The sequence below is a fragment of the Fringilla coelebs genome (assembly GCF_963513975.1).
Source record: "Fringilla coelebs genome assembly, chromosome: 5".
NCBI lineage: Eukaryota > Metazoa > Chordata > Aves > Passeriformes > Fringillidae > Fringilla > Fringilla coelebs.
This window is the reverse complement of record NC_140033.1, coordinates 20102145-20119533: the sequence shown is the minus strand read 5'-3', so window position 1 is coordinate 20119533 and position 17389 is coordinate 20102145. Positions and strand designations below refer to the sequence as shown.

The window sequence follows — 17389 nt, the reverse complement described above, 5'->3', positions numbered from 1 at the left end:
TGTCTCTTAGCTAGGCATACCTGTGTGTATGTGCAGGACAGCAGGTTTGCAAGGTTTGCAAGCACAACTGAACAAAAATTAATAAAAATAAGGGATTTTCATATGGTTCTGATTTCACAGTAACCGCTACAGATATGTGGCATCACAGCCAGAGCTTCATGTTGGATCTCATATTTCTGTGCCAGGTCATGTAATATGGAGTTAGTCAACATTGCAGTGGCTGTAAAAAGCAGGTATTTCCCAATCTGACATAAAAACTGGTGTTACAAGTTTGGTTTAGCCTTTCATGAAATGTGATCAGAGAATGCTGATTCCATCCTGGTTCCTCACAGGAGTCACTTGTGGATAGCCATCTACCAGAATCTCTGCCCCAATGAAGGTAGAGGCTCCTCAAGTGGCCTATTAAACAAGACTGATGAGTGCTCACAGCTGCTCTGAAGAGACTTATAATTGCTCACTCTCAAAAACTGAAGCTCATTGTCAGACATCTAAATCTATATTTAGGCTTCTAGCTTTTTCTTTTTTTTTTTTTAATGAGAATCTAGTGCTGAGCTAGTTAATGGTAGAATTAGAGTTCATGGCAGATGAGAGCACATTTACAGGTGTACTTACATTAGTGTCTTTGTAATTTGATGTGAAAGGACTGGGAATTTGGGGAAGAGGGGAGTTGATTGTCTCTTTTAAAATTGTCATAGAATACTATTTTACATTTAATTAAAACATACTTTTAGATAAGCTTTTAGAGAAGTATTTAGATAAGCTTTTAGAGAAGTATTCCTTAGGTCAGTCCCGTACATTGTATATCTAAAATCAAAATTTAGGCAACATTTTCATATAAGTTCTTTCAAACTTCTGAAAACTTTTTGATTCAGCATTTAGGAGATTTAATATTAAAATAATATTGCTTGTCTTCTTATTGCAGACAAGTGTTGAGGTTCTTCAGAAACCCAACTTCATTTTACATTTGTTTTCTTTTTCAGTTTATTCACACACTGGAAAACCAAAGGGAGTTCTCTGCTCGAGCTAAAGTGTATTTTGCCTCTTTACTGACTGTCGCTTTACATGGAAAACTAGAATACTACACTGACATCATGAGGACGCTGTTCTTAGAACTGATGGAGCAGTATGTTGTGGCCAAAAATCCAAAGCTGATGCTAAGAAGGTTTGAATGATTGTCATATTTTCTGTATTTGTCTGACTTTCTGTAAATGTGTTTCTTTTGTGGTGTGACTGTGGTGAAATTCCAACTATCTGTAAAATCAGAAATAACTTGGCCCAAGCATATTAGCAAGACAAGCCCACCAGAAGCAGCTGTGGAAGGCACCAGCAGGATGCTGGCCAGGACTGCTTATTCAAATACTGCAGTGTAGAAACACCTACCTTACTTTGAAACACCACACTGAACATTTAATTTACTTTTTAATCTAACTTTATTCCAAATGATCTAGCATTTATACCACACATCACCTCCATAATGAGCACACATAATCAGCTGCACTGTGCATTCAGTGGGGGCTTCCTCTAGTGTTTTAACCCAGCTGTTACTCCCAGTAAATTTCAATAGATCTTGCTCTGTGTATGTTGTAGTTCTGTGATCTGTAGGTTGTTTCCCAGTAACTGCACAGCTGGGTTAAGATTTTAGCTCTCACAGCACACACCCAATTTAAGATTTTGAATAAAGGATGTGTGCTTTTCAGCAGTGAGATGAAGGCACCTACTCAAGACTGATGAGCAACACAAAGCACTTATCCTAAAGCAAGTATACGCTTTCAAGACTCTGTAGGGAAATCATTGCATTAGGAGACTGAATGCAGTTAAGCATGTAAAAATATTATATTTCAAGCAAGCAGTGGTTTGGTTTTTTTTAAACCTTGTCATTAAGTGCCCTTACTATATTCAGGGTTGGTTTGGTTTTTTTTCAGATCTGAAACGGTTGTTGAGAGAATGTTGTCTAACTGGATGTCTATTTGTTTATATCAGTACCTCAAGGTAAGAGTTGAAGTCTGTTGCCTGTGGTTTTTTTTTTTTTTTAATCAGTAATACTTAACAAAGCTGCACTTGAGTATGTCTTTTGATTTTGTTTTCTTTCCTTTCCTTTACATAGGACAATGCTGGGGAGCCTCTTTATAAATTGTTCAAGGCTATCAAACACCAGGTAGAAAAAGGCCCAGTGGATGCTGTGCTGAAGAAAGCAAAGTATACACTGAATGACACAGGCTTACTGGGAGATGATGTAGAGTACACACAGCTGGTAAGCAAAGCATGATTAATAGATTATAAAATCATTTTTTATTTTAAAATTAATTCCTATAGTGTTAAGTCTGTACACAGTTTTCTAGACTACTGTGAACTGCATAAAAATTCTGGTCATAGGCAGGATTGTCAGTAGTTTGACCAAAACAAGTCTCCAAGCAGGAAAACAAAATTATAAAGTATCTTCTAAAGTACAATTCAAATCCTGCCAGTGCAGAATCCATTTCAATAAATCCCTTTCATAATTTTCAGTCGGTGTGAAAAATGGTCAGGATGTTTGGCTCCTCCCCTTTTCTCATCTAAATTCATTGGCAATTGATTTTTGCAGAATTCTTGCACTGCCATTATGCCTGAACTTCAGGTTTTCTCCCTTGTGATTGCTGCTAATCAGCATATTGAACAGCATTTTAGAGGTAATTTTATTAGTATACCAGACTGTGCTCCTCTGCAGTTCTGTGAGATGGCTCCACAATCTCCAGAACACTTTATGAACCTCTTTCTACATTTTTTTCTGTGTGAGTCAGGATCTCCTGAACGTGGGCAGCCCAACTGGCATTGAAAGTTGTTTATTTCCTCTCAGGGAAATAATTCCCTACAGTGCCTCCACAGCCAGTTCTGGAGACCTGTGTTAGTTGCTTCAAGTGGGAAGAAATGGATATTCCTGGCAAGGGAACTCCCCCTCTGGACTCAACCTCCCCCTGTATCTGATCACCAGTGCCACGGTCTAGTTCTTTTCTTTTATGAATTCAGCTTTAACTTTAACTTGATTCTGTTCACTGTCAGAAATTTCCACCACTTTTCAAACATACTCCAGAACACAGATTCACTGTCCTTTTGGAAAAATTCAAGCAGCCCACTCCTTAGCTCTTCAAGGAGTGAAAAATCTAGTTTTACTCTTTCTGACAGTCTTGCTGGTTTTCTTCAGGGTACAGTGTAGTGAACATCAAAGATGTACAGGCTCTCCTTCAGAGACCAATTCATGATTTTTTTCCCTTTCTAACTTCTTTTTTATTGACACCTTGGAAGTCATTTGTAGTTGTCTTCAACTGAGTAAGATGCAGTGACATATATGCAGCATGGAAAAGAAATTTAATAAAAAGCTTCATTAAGTCCTTGGTTGGGGGAAAAAAATTTCACCATTTTATGTATTCTGAAAGGATGCTGATGGGAGGGCTTATGGGAGAAGAGTTCTGTAGGACTTGCACTCATGGAGTCACCAGACTATGACCTAGAGAGTAGCTGGATGAAGAATGTGTTGAGCAAGAAGAAATCTTAAGTTCAACTGATATTTTGGGGATTAGTTTAGGTACCATCTTTATAAGTGCCACCCAAAGAAAACACACTGATTGGCAATGCTGTCTATAATTTCTGTTGTATATGGAAAACAAAATTTATTTGCACTGTATATCATGTAAGTCTTACTGGCAGTAATTCTTTATTTGGTCTGTTTCTTTTCATTAAAAAAAAAAAAAGAGCCTGCAATTAAGCTGTATGACTCAGTGGGAAGCAGAAAATTCATGAATGCAATCAGATGTGGGCACAACACATACATTAGCTAGATATTAAACATTATAACATTGGACAGTAGTAGTATTTGGTCCAGACTTACAGATTTCCCATCAAACAAATATTTTGTGCATGTGCATGCGTGGAAGTTGATGAGATGTATGTGTATAACATGTGTATACACGTGTATAAGTGTATATACATGTATGTGTATATACATATGATAAAACATTATGGAGGGGGTCCTATTGCCATTAGTTTTTGGGACCTTTGGCATAATGATGATGTTGTGGTAACTCTGACCAGTTAGGGAGCATTTGTGCACCAATGTAAGTTAAAGCATGAGTTAATTCCTTCACTTCTGCCTGAAAGTGAGACAAGGTGGGTAAGTACAGCATAGAGCAGTTGTCTGCTCTCTAATTGTTCTTATTTAAAAGATGAATCTGTTTTGCATCACTGGTTACACTGACATGCTGCATACTGAAGCAGCAGCAAAATCATGTCTAATTACCATAAAGCTAATAGGAAAAGGAAGGTGAAATCTCATGATTAGTTTGAGCATTCTGTCAAGGGACAGTGCAATCATGTTTAATTTGACTGCCGTATGGCATAACTTTTCTTCACTTTTTCAAAATACCAGCTATGCAAGTTTATTTCTGAGGTCTGATGTGATAAATTCAGGCATTGTGGTTGGCAGGTCTATATGTATCTGAGAGCTGCAGTGCTTCACATGTGCCTGGCCTCCTAAGTTACCCGGCTGGCAAAAGATCCACAAGGGCTCTGAGCTGTAGTACTGATTCAGCTAGTGAAGGAAAGAGGATTTTCATAGTATCTATTTGGGTTTTTTCCTTCTGGGGAGGTATTCTGGCCATGGTTTTCTTATTTGTTTTTTTCTATATTGAAACTGACACATAGCAAAGCTTCTTTCAAAAAAAAATCACTCTAGATTTAGCAAATTACAGGCTTTCAAGAAATTCTCTTTAACATTAAGAAAGCCATGTCAATACTATCAGAAAACAATAATATTTAAAATGCTGGAACCAGCATAAGCTACTTAGGTGTATTCCCTGCAGCTATTAGAGTTATTAGGACAACAGTAGGCAGTAAATGAGATATTCAAACACATAAAATGATAGAAATTACTTTTATATGTACATACATATGTGTATGTATGTGTGTGTTTAATGAACAGCTGGTCACAGGAAGTAAAGTTTGGAGAGCTGAACTACTCACTGCTCACCAGTTGAGCCATGTTAAATTACCATATGTACAGAGGTATTCTGCTCATCTTTAAAACCACTGCCATGAAGAAGGCACATAATATTTGAGAAAGCAAAAGCACATAATATTTGAGAAGTTCAACAAAGCACAGTTCAAATTATTATTGGGAATTCATGAAATTTGCGCACTGCAATACTTGGCCTTTTTATGTTTAGGATTATCGGGTTAAATGTAAAGCATGTAACAAGTCAGTGGTCCAACTGCTTTGTTCTTGTGTGTTTCTCTTTAATAAACTCCCAAGACTTAATGATATTAGCATATTAGACATGACTAACTCCACTCTGTATCTTTTCTGTCTTGTCTTAGTGGGAGAAATTAACCAGAATTTATGATAGCTGGTTGGCTGCATAACAGCAAAAGATCTTTCAAATAATCTATACTCCCATTGCAAATATGTGTTGCTGTGCAATAATCATTGCATGGTGAATTTCAGATACTGTTTGCATTGAAATCACCCAGAGGAACAGATTCAGAGGTAATTCAGCACTGATTTGCCTTAATAACCCTGTACATTCTTTTCTTCACAGACAGTTAATGTGTATGTGCAAGAGGGAGGAAATGATTCCATACCTGTGAAAGTGCTCAACTGTGATACCATATCACAAGTGAAGGAAAAGATAATAGACCAAGTCTATCGAAATCTGCCGTGTTCTCAGTGGCCAAAAGCTGACAGTGTAGTTCTGGGTATGTAGTTACTTGTGATATTATATTGAACAGGTGAGATCTGTTGTGTGACTTTATTTTCTGAAAAAATGTCTATAAGAGGATTTTATTGTTTGGTTATGGTTTGGTTTGTTGTTTGTTTTTTGGTTTGTTTTTTTTTTTAAGCACAATTCAAGGTCAGCTGAATGCAAAAATACAGCATTTTGCAGCAATTTTTATTTGCAGCAATATGCTTTAAAAATTAATGTTTTCTTATGAGTTAGATTTTTTTGACTTTTAAAGTTTTGGTATACTGTCATCAGCATTGCAAGAGCCTGTTAATGACTTTTGGCACAAATGAATTCATGTCTGAAAGAGTCAGTATCTCAGGTACTAATTAATGTGATAATGACAGCATGGATAATTAACTGATGGAGAAGTAATGATGCAATTTCAGAAACTGGTACTGATTTTTAGTTGCCTTAATGATGGTTATTCAAAAGAATTATAACTTACAGGAACTGCACTTTTAGGAGATGATGTACCACTTAGTCTCTCAAAATCATCCTCCTTGAAGGCTTTCAAAATAGCTGTTCTCTTCTTGACAAAAAAAAAGGAAATGGTGTTCCTTAAAAGGCCTAATAGACTCAGAATTAAAGCTCCAATTAATATTTTTTTCAATATTTTCATTACTGCATTAATCTGAAAGTAGGAGATGGAATTCTTGCACTTCAGAAAATCCTAGTAAATCCCCTAAAAATGTCTTTTCTATTCCATAAAATCCTACTCTGTTTTGAACCAACAGCAGATCTCACTATATATATTTATTGAATTCTATGGAAAAGAATTAAAGTTTTTATGGAAGATAATCAGAAGTAATATGCATGGTTAGGAATAGTTCATGCAAACTTCTGTAATAAAGGCCAAATGATTAAGCAATAAAAAACACACATTGGGGTATGTGCTGTATTACATCTTCTGATGTTCTACAATGTGTCAGTGGATCTGTAAATCTTCCTTGGAGTAGTTCTAGTTTTTGGGGTTTTTTTTAATTTTTTTTTTTTAATTTTATTTTTTTAATTGTTTTTTCTCACTTTAATTGTCCCTTAGAATGGCGTCCAGGTTCTACTGCACAGATCCTCTCAGACTTGGATTTAACATCCCAAAGAGATGGCAGATGGAAACGTATCAACACACTAATGCATTACAATGTAAGGTGTTTCAAAAATATTGTTCACACCAGTTACCTGTTTTTCTGTAATAAATTAAATCTTTATTTGTTTATAGAGAAATTTCAGTGGTACATAGAGGTTGCCCAGAGAAGTTGTGGATACCCCACCCTTGGCAAGGCTCAAGGCCAGGCCAGAAGGGGTACCAAGAAACCTGGTCTGGTGGAAGGTGTTCCTGCCCATGGCAGGGGAGTTGGAAATTTTGTCCCTTCCAACCCAAACCATTCTATGATTCTATGATAAAGAATCAAAAGAAAAACATGGGTCTGGGTCTAGTCAGTAAAAGGTATGGACTGTGAAAGGCTGGGTCTAGACATTATCCCTAAGCATTTTATATAAAAACACAAAACCTAAATGCCAGTACCTTTGTTTCCTCAACACTGAAGTATCCAAATCTAAATTCCATTTTGAACATTCAGCTTTTTGCTGGGTCTCATATTCATCTCTTTTCCACCACTTCCTACCCCTGAGAATTGCCTTTGTCCTTGCTGTGCTGGTAAATAGTTTTTGAGTTGGTCTGGTTTGTTCAAAAGCCCAATCAGGAGAGCAGATGTTGACATTGTTGTACTGTCTGTTTTAGGTTTTGTACTGTGCACTCTACCATGCACTTATCTTTCCTTTTTATGCTATTTATTGCTTTCTAATAATCATGATTGGGAAAGAGAAAAGTTGGTTAGTTTTCCTTAAGAAAACAGACAGGTCTGATTCTTCATGATAAACCCCATTTTCATCCAGAGGGCACCCACACCATGTTGAGGAACCACTTAAGCCTCAAAGATGCTCCTAATATTTCAGTAATCCCTGAGGAGCTGGTGGTAGAATCTCTTAGAGAGTGGGAGGGAGTCTGTTCTGAATTGCAGAGCCAGTTGTCCAAGAAGCCTAGGAAGGTTAGCATTTGTTATAGATTCCCTGCAGCCAATCACAGAAACCCCACTTTAGGGTTTAAGAAAGAGGTTCAGTAGCACGTGGTTCTTTCAAATAATATCTCTGTGTTTCTATTTCCAAAGGTCCGAGATGGTGCCACGCTCATCTTATCAAAAATGGGGATTTCCCAGCAGCCAGAGGATAATCAGCAAGATGTCCCAGGGGAAAGTAAGTGTCTTGTGGCTTCCCTACCTGCCAAGATGACCAGAAGTCAAAACACACATAGTGATGCTGCCGTTTTGATTCTGTTTATCAAGCACTTCCATGGAGCTAGATATTCCCTAGCAGACTATATAGGGTTTATTTGTTATGTTACCCACTGCACACTTGCAATGGTAATCTTTGCCTTCATTATAAAAATCTTACACCCTAGGACTTTAACCATAATTGCTGTGAGTCCATACCCCAACTTAATAGAAAGCACTCTTATTAAACATTTCCTTCCATATTTTGTTTTTCAATCGCACTACATCTATAGTCATACTGTACATTTATCTTCCCAGAGCTTTATCTCTTTTTCGCCTTTCTAAAGCCTTTACTCACATTCCTCTTCAAATTTCTTTCACTTCTTATTAGACTGAGAATTAATGCAGTGTTCTAGATGAACCACAGTGGAGACTAGCTGCCCTCTCTGTGACATAATGAATCTGATGTAATTTTTTGTAGCATTTCTTACAACTGTGTTGCCTTGCAAACTCATCTCTGTACCTTCAGACTTCGTGACTCCCTTCTTTTTGAGAGATGTTTCACCAGCTATGCTCACTTCTTTTTTCCCAGGGCTTTTTAGTTGGCTTTGATGGTTCCATGCATTTTGTCTCTTTATTAGATGCAGTGTTTTTCACAATTCCTTTGCTCTTTTTGAGGTTTTCAATCCTCTGTAAGTGAGCATCAGGAATTTCCTTGTAATGTTTCTTCTCTTTCACATCACTAATGCATCTGCTGCATAATTCTTGTATTGCTGCCTGCTACAGTATGCTGGACTTTGTAACACAGAAGACAACCTGTTAGCTTGCAACCCATTTTAAAAGCTTTTACTTTTGTGTGTTAGCATTCTGTCTAGACCAATTTTCTATATTTCAAAATATCTTGAGACACAATATCCATTACAGCCTTGAATGCACTCAGATTTTTATGGCAATATTTACTTGTGAATGTATGCTCTTTGTCACATGTATTTCCTTTACTGACTTCAGATGTTCAGTTTCTCTTTTTTTTTTATCCTTCTATTCAGTTATTTTACATGAGGTAGAAGTTAGATTTATGGAACAATAACTGTTGAGATCATTCTTCCTCCCATGAACTCATTTGATATGCTTTTCTCTCTAGCACTGATTGCAAAGGCCATTACTTCACCTAATAGTTTCATTCCTTTAAACAGATTTACTGATCTTAAATTTAATACGTTTTGAGGGCTGGGCAGTTAAACAGATTGGAAATAATATGCCAGAAATGTACATTTTTCAAAAAGATGGGTCTCGGCTGATAGCTCTGACATATATGGCTATTTAGCAGAAAGGTTCAGACTTTCATTTGTTTTGAGTGTTGGACAGGAAATTAAGATGGGCAGAATTACTTACTCTTTACTCTGTCCTTCTGGATTCTTTCTGTTGTGCCTTTTTTCCACCAGAAAGAAGAGTCTTCTAATAGTCATGTCTCCACTGCTGCAGCTATCCTCACCCTTTTACTCCAAGTGCCTGGCATAGCTGGCCAAGCAGTGACTCTTCTGTCACAGCAGGTGCCAACCCAGCACGTTAACTAAAAAGCCATCCAGTTTCATATAGAAGGCAGTGGAGTGCAGCCAGGTGAGGTGCTGATTCCTAGTCCCTGTTCAGTTTGGCTGCACTGGTGGCTGGGGCTATGGTCACCTCACCTCTAAATAAGTGGAGTGGACTGTGAATGGAGCCTGGTGGTGTCCTTAACTTGCTTTGCTTTCTTAATATAGAATAGTGGTCAGCCTTCTGTTCTGCACTGCCAATCTTCATCCTCCTCACCGCTCTACCCCTGTGGCAGGCAGTAGAGAACCAGATCACGTGGTTTTTCTTGGGTTAGGTTTTCTTTCCTTTCCTTCTTCTCTGCAATTATATCATTCAATATGATTCAGTATGATGAAGCTCTTTGAACAAGCATAATCTATCTTTACTCCAAGGTGAATGCATTAGTTATCTGTGTGGCATACTAAATTGTAAAGGAAAAGCAGACTTCTGGGGACAGTGCTGTCACACAAGGTCTCTTGTATGGTAGAGAAAAGACTGCACAGAATTCAGATCCCAGAGTATCAAGTGCTAACAGCTTCCACCGTGTTTCTTCTCTACACCTGTCTTGCACCATGGTAGTGTACAAATTTGGGATGACAGTGTTTCATGCCAAGCTACCCTGCTTTCTTTAGCACTGTAAGGTCCTCAGAGCTATCTGGTGCCAACTTGTTCTCTTGGAAAGCTATAAAATGTTACAAAGCTGGTACAAAGTGAGAGCCTGCTGTGACCATGATTTGTGAGACACTGTGTATAAAAGGGAGAGGAGAGGATCAGAGGCTTCCCCTCCCACACACACACATTTATATGGCACAGGGATTTACAGGGTTTGAATAAACAGAAATCCTATCCTGACTGTGAATGAGGCTTGTGACGAAGTGGATTTCCTTTTATTCAGTCTCATTAACTTGCACCTTCTGCATTGAGAAGTGTCAGCTGAAGCCATTGACTGTCAGCCAAAGTAGGAGGCTTTGCATCCACCGAAAATGTAAAACCATGTTCAGAGATGTTGCTCTAAATCCTGGCATTGCTTCTGTGCTGCTTTTATTCAGAGCTTTTAACAGGAAGACACTGGAAGCTGGAGATTGTGACAAATTAAATGCAGCATCTTTTGCTTCTGGAGACAATAAATGCAGTTTCTAATTTGTATCAAGAAGGAGAATGGTTCCAGTGATTTCATACTAGTATTTCTGTACTGAACTATAAACCAAAACACATTCTGTTATTTTGGGTGTTTTTTCTTGATATTATGTTTTGGGGGTTTTTTGTTTGTTTTGTTGGGGTTTTTTTTCCTTTTTAAATTATGAATAAAAATAGACACAGGGTTGCAGATCAGAAATACTAATTAGCAGATCTGTTAGGGTAGCCTTCCTCCATCTCCATGGAACAGTATTCATGAGGTAGGGGAGATTGGAAGGAAGATAATTTGCTGCAGGTTGCACAAGAGGAAAGGGGCTGCATTGTCTGATGTTTACATTGTGGTTCCTACCACTGTAATTAGTCAGCACAGTCAATTTTTCCCATTAACACTCCCCCCAACACCCCAATAATTATCTTTTATTGGCCAAAGAATGTCCAAGGGCCAAGACAAAGAGCTCAGGGAGAAGCATTTGATTCCCTGGACACAATCTTCTTCCTGTTTACAGCTTGATGCTTGGTGCAACTAAGGAGATAAAAAAGGGGGTGTTTCCCCCTATCTTTTATTTTCTTCATTTCCTACTTTCCCATTGAGGAAAATATTATCTCATAAAACTGTTATTTTCTCTTAGCAACCAAGTTGCTAACATGTTTTGTTGTTCCATGTTCTGAATTTCTCTTCCTCTTTCTTCCTGCTATTTATAGCGATGAAGTGAGATCTTCGGGTTGCAGAAGTTCATCTGGTTGAGCTGTAGTCTCTTGATGCTTACTTTCCTATGAAATAACTACTATTCCACTAGTAGCCAATTCCGCTGTTGCATAACAAACACAGAACAAACTCAGCAGCATGTAAGAGTCAGTGATCTCAGTGGAAACCACTTTAGCTGTTTCCTCTTCTGTCCAAAGTTAAACTGGACCATATAGCATCAGGAGGGCAAAGAGAGAATAAATTCCTTTCATTCAAAGCAGGAAGCAGGAGTATACTAAAGAATTGACATCAAGCTGAAATATATTTTCTGGTCTAACTGCATGATTTGATCTGTTAATTTCCAAAAGTGAATACCAGGGATTGCAAAAGAAATTCCATCCTTCATGCCCAGCAGTGGTTCTTACTGTACTGGCAGATGATTGTTATGAATGGCATCTATTGTGAAATCACAACTGCTTCCAAATAAAGGGATAGCTTTTATTTTTTCTGGCTTCATTCACATGAACTTCCAAGTTGAATTAAGGACTCTCAAAGGACAATGTGATTTAATGTGGGATTTATATTTCTTCCCTACCTTGTTAAAAAGAAGTAAATGTCCCAGAAGACTGCATAACTAATGCTTTTCATGAGAATTTATAAAGTACATTCAAGCAAAAGTGTTGGCTTAGCCAGATTACTCTTAAATGTTATTTTCCCCTGTGATGTAAAATATTGAATGTACATGCAAACTGGGAAATTCAATGTAGCTGTTGAGGAACTTAGTTAATTAACTATTATGGTCAAAGTTAATGCAATTAAAAACTGATATTTTGTGCTGTAACTGAGATTCAGTTATGTTAGAGGTGCATATTAAGGCATAAAACTTAGCAGAATGCAAAATAATTTGTACAGTGGGGCTGAATCACAGTTTTTATGGGAAAAATAACTTTCATATTTTTAAGATGTCAATGATTTTAAATGTACTGATTCAATAACTTCCACTGGAAAAGCACCATTGATTTTAGGGACTATGCCAAGTATATGCAAAAGTTCAGGAATTAAAGAAAGAATAAACAAAACCAGGAGATTTGAAAGTGACACAGAAACCCTTTTCAAGGACTATTTATGGAAAGTTAAAACAATTGTATCATCTCTTTTAGAACTGTCTGTTAACAGAAGCTCCTTAGGCATGGAGTTTGTCTGAACAATAATGTGATGCTGAAATGCAAAACTTTTTTTATGTTTTTATGCAGTTTTTATGCACTGTGTGATTGCTGGTCCAAGCCCTGGCACTGGGTGCAGGGCCAAGCCCCAGGTAGCACAGTGAGGCACTGTAACCATCCATTATCATCCAAGTGCTTACTCCTGTTTCTGCTTTATTGTAACAGATTTGATGTGAGTCTCTCCCTCTGGTGTAAACTATGAATACTGACAAACAAATTTTTTTAAAATCCTATTATAATGTACATGAATTTGCTTCAGTCATTTTCTCTGGCTGCTGGAGTTCAGTGTAATCTTAGTGAAGGGATGTATTTTTCCTCTACTCAGCTACAAAGTCAAGTGGTGCTTATCAAAAGCTGATAAAAGGAAAGTTTGAACTGAAGTACCATACTCTGACCTTAGTAAGTGGAGTAAAGATGTGAATTGTAACGGTGTTACCTAGAGAAAAAGTTGTACCAGGAGTAGGCTGCAATTTGTATTTCTGTGGTGGCTATGGGGTCAGACCTAGCTAAGATTCTGTAACTTGATCGTGTCTTTGAGAATTCAGAAAGAAGAAAAGAACTTAATTGTGTGGACCTCAAAACATGCACATACTGTGTTGACATGACTGTTGTGATTTAGGAATGGTATTATCCAATTTAGTCTTCTACCACTCCAAGCCATGTACTGCTTGCTTCCTTCTCCCTCCACCTCCCCCTCCCCTGCAGTAGGACGGAGAGGACAATGGGAGACACAAAAGATAAAAATCATGGGTTGAGATAACAATTTACTGGAAACAGCAAAGAGATGAGAAAAGAAAACTAATGACAGTGGATATAAGAAAAGAAACATTATTGTTCACCACAGAAACCCCCAACAGACAGTACCTGACTGCTCCTTCTGTTATGCTACTCCCACTGCTCCCTCCAGCTTGAAACTGGCATCACTCCACTGCTCCCTCCACACTTACTTCACTGGAAGGAATCCCTTCTCCCCAGAGGAAACTCCCTCCTCCCCACCTGTGACAATGATGTGAGGTGATTTAGAACAACCTCCATGTCCCAGCCGTGACCCCTCCTGGCTACTGCAAAAATTATCCCTGTCCTGGCTTGAACCAGGACAATGACCAAATAGAAGTTTTCCTATTGTGTGGTTCTTTTCTTTCCCTTTGGTCTTGACAAAAGCAAGTTTTTTCAGCTCTGTGCCACTGAACATTTAGTACTTGAGTTGTGTATGTTGGACAGGAACAGAGTAATCTAGATCCCTTTGGCAAGAGGACAGGTATGTCAAGAATAGGGAACATGTATATGTTTATATGATTACTTTTGTGTTGCTGTTTTGGGGTTGGCTGTTTTTTATAATTATTGCAATTACTGTTTCTAGGGCATGCACTCCTGGAAGATGAAAACAAAGTCTGGCATCTAGTCCGGCCAGTGGATGAAATGGATGAAGGTAAATCAAAGCGGGGCAGTGTGAAAGAAAAAGAGAGGACCAAAGCTATTACAGAGATCTACCTGACCAGACTTCTTTCTGTGAAGGTAGGGCTCAGATGTGCTGCAGTTAACTTCTACAGATTTTGAGATGTAACTGAGGAAATAGATGCAAAGATTAGTCATGTGTTCATCTGCAATTTGGAATGTGTCATGTACATACAAGCTGCTGTTCAAGGCTTCAAGTGATTAATATGCCCTGAGGAGAGTTACTGGGAAAGAGATAACGTACAACTCCTGATCAAAGCTGGGAACCACGATTACGTGATTGTTAAATAAGGATTTCCCTTGCAAGGCAAAGATGGATATTCTGCTCTGTGCCACCTGTTTAGATAATACTTTGTCAGGTTTTCTTTTGAACTGAATGCTTTACAAACTCCTATATTTCCCTTTGTATTTCCCTGTTCTTGTAGGTGATCATTGTTCCAGTAAAACCCCCAAAAAAATTAGTTTCCAAATAATAATAATCCTTTTAGAGTATTTTTAGTGCCTCTACTGCAGAATTGATAATGAGAAAAATATTTTTTTAAAACATTTCTCTGTGGAGAAATAATTAGAATTTAGAATAATGTGTTTAATGACCACAAAGCCAGGCTCCTTTTGTGAAAATGAAGTCAGTCTGGCTCCAGCTAACTTGTCCAAGTGTGGAAGTGCATATGAAGGAAAGTCTTTGGATAGATGACACAGACTCAGGATGAAGAGCCAAAAAGATGCTTGCATCCTTTTCTTCCCATAATAAGGCCACTGCTTTGGATTCCCAATAGCCATTTTATAGGTTATTACCAAGACTGGAGCTTCACTGACTCATGAAATGCTGGTCAGGTGTTACAGCTGAGATCACAACTACCCTTTCAGCCCGGGGACTTGTGTGTTCTGGCAGACAGTAGAATGTCTTAGAGCTCCTTGCCATCTGGGTCCCTTCCCTGTTTGGAGGCTGTCAGCTGGAGTCATGGCTGGGAAGAGGATGCAGCCCTTCAAAGGTGTCTGCAGGGCCAATCAGTTGACTGGGGATGAGCTTTATGTGGCCTCAACAGGGTCCTCTCTAAAACAAGGGCACAGTCTCTGAGATTGCCATTACTAAGATCCAGGTGGATACCAGAATCCAAGAACACAGCCCTTCTGGACACTTCACTCCTTGGGCTCCATGGATCTCATGAAGCTGAGTCAGACTGGATGTCTGATAAGGCCCATGTGCTTGCCCTTAAACAAAAAGGGCAAATGCTCCCTGGTACTTCTTCCTCTCAGTCTCTTTCTAAAAATTGCCGTGCTCTGCTGTCAGAGAAACTGGATGTGGGAAGCTGCAAAACCATTAAAAAGTGGCTAAAAATTATTTCATGTGCACAACGACCCTGAAGGGTAAATGTGGCAACCAATTTCTGCTTCTGTCAAGCAGAAGGCACACCTTTCTGTGCAAACCATAGGATCTCTGGTGAAGTCATAACCTTTGAGTCTAGAACATTAAATTGAGCTTTAGAAGGTCTTTACTGTGTTGGCAGTTTACAAAGTCACTGCTTTAAGAAATTGTTTGCTTTTTATCACTCTTAGCATTCGGGATAAAGACCATCAGTGAGAGCAACTGGATTATGTCCATAGGAATAAAAGATGCTGAGTTCAGCTTATAACACGAATGAAACTGATTTTTTAAAATTTGCTTTTAGGGGACACTTCAGCAGTTTGTAGATGACTTCTTTCATAGTGTGCTCAACTCAAACCATGTGGTACCACCAGCTGTGAAGTACTTCTTTGACTTTCTTGATGAGCAAGCAGAAAAACATGAGATCAAGGATGAAGATACCATTCACATCTGGAAAACAAACAGGTACGGTCTGAACAGAGTCATTCATGTATTGCAGAGAAATAAGAGTACAATTCCCAGGTATATACTAACACTCTTACCATAAATCAAAGTAAATTTCATTTATAATCCTCGGAATTTTGAGATAATATGTTTTTGTGATGAAAAAGATTCCCCATAAGCCTAGAAGAGGCAAAAAATGACACCAGTTTACCTATGGGATCGTCACTGGCAGATTTACCATGTTTTACTTTTTGTCTTTCCTCAGAGAAGAGGAAAGCAAGAGTCAAATGGGACTAGATTTACCTGTCAAATCACAAAATCTAATACATACTACTTGATAGTTTCTCTGACCATGCATACATCGTTCCTTGCTCTTTTGGGGCGCTCAAGATCCTTCTCATATGAGGTTTTCTGAGAGAAGTAAAGAGTTGGTTTTCAGGCATGGAACCCAGACAAGCGTGTATAAATGCTGAAATATAAAATTAAACATCACTGTTGTGAGGAGATGAAAATGCAAAGCCCATATAGATTTCATGTGATTTTCTTGTTGTAGAATATTTATTGTGTAAAAAGGATTATTTATCTTTTTCCTTACTTTGTAGCCTGCCTCTTAGATTCTGGGTTAACATACTGAAAAATCCCCATTTCATCTTCGATGTTCATGTTCATGAAGTAGTGGATGCTTCCTTGTCAGTCATTGCACAGACTTTCATGGATGCTTGCACAAGAACAGAGCACAAATTAAGCAGAGTAAGTGATTTGCATTCTACATCCTGAGGAGACAAAGGGCATCCTCACAGACAATACCCATTCTCTGAGGAGATAAAGCCTTGATCGTTTCTTTTTACTTTTATAATGAAGTTAACATTTCACCACTTAACAGGTTGGTGAACTGTCAGTATTTCTGTGTAGTCTGCCAATTGATACTATTGAAAAAGGAGAAAATAGCAACTGCTTTTACAAAAAGCATGTTTAAGAACTGATTATTTCAGGTCCACAAATAATTTATTATCACCTTGCATTGATACCTTTGTAAAACTCAGCAATGATACCATGTGTAATCATCTTTTTACTAAATAATCCCACCTATGTTAATAAGTATCCAAATGTTAATATATGTAAAGCTCAAGAGTATATGAATATAAAGGCTTGATTTTATATTCTTAACTTTCTTTTGCTTCCTAGAAATGTTCATAAATAACTACTTTTTTCTGTATTCTAAATTTTTCAGGATTCTCCGAGTAATAAATTACTTTATGCAAAAGAAATCTCTAACTATAAGAAAATGGTGGAAGAGTAAGTATCATCTCTTTTCATGGTTATTCGGTTCTTAGGATTCTAAGCACGTGTAAGAGGAAAAGGGAATGCTGATATAGTCAAAGTCAGCTGTCAAATATTAAAAATTTTACACCCAAATGTTTAAAGGTCCCCTTGGTGGTGGCATTGGTAGAGTTGAAATGGAGCTCCGTTAGGACCCAGTGCATATTCTT

General features: G+C 38.0%; 1 protein-coding gene across 5 annotated transcripts in view; it reads left to right on the top strand.

The window, feature by feature from the left end:
- PLXNB2 (plexin B2) overlaps positions 1-17389 on the top strand; it is a 252382-nt gene that overhangs the window by 227655 nt on the left and 7338 nt on the right. For all 5 annotated transcript variants that reach the window (XM_084206525.1, XM_084206521.1, XM_084206523.1 and 2 more), the window contains 10 exons: positions 981-1162; positions 1923-1989; positions 2105-2251; positions 5568-5724; positions 6793-6893; positions 7919-8003; positions 13995-14149; positions 15760-15920; positions 16502-16649; positions 17131-17195. In XM_084206525.1, the coding sequence (XP_084062651.1) occupies positions 981-1162; positions 1923-1989; positions 2105-2251; positions 5568-5724; positions 6793-6893; positions 7919-8003; positions 13995-14149; positions 15760-15920; positions 16502-16649; positions 17131-17195 (1268 nt within the window). The remainder of the gene's footprint in view (positions 1-980; positions 1163-1922; positions 1990-2104; positions 2252-5567; positions 5725-6792; positions 6894-7918; positions 8004-13994; positions 14150-15759; positions 15921-16501; positions 16650-17130; positions 17196-17389) is intronic.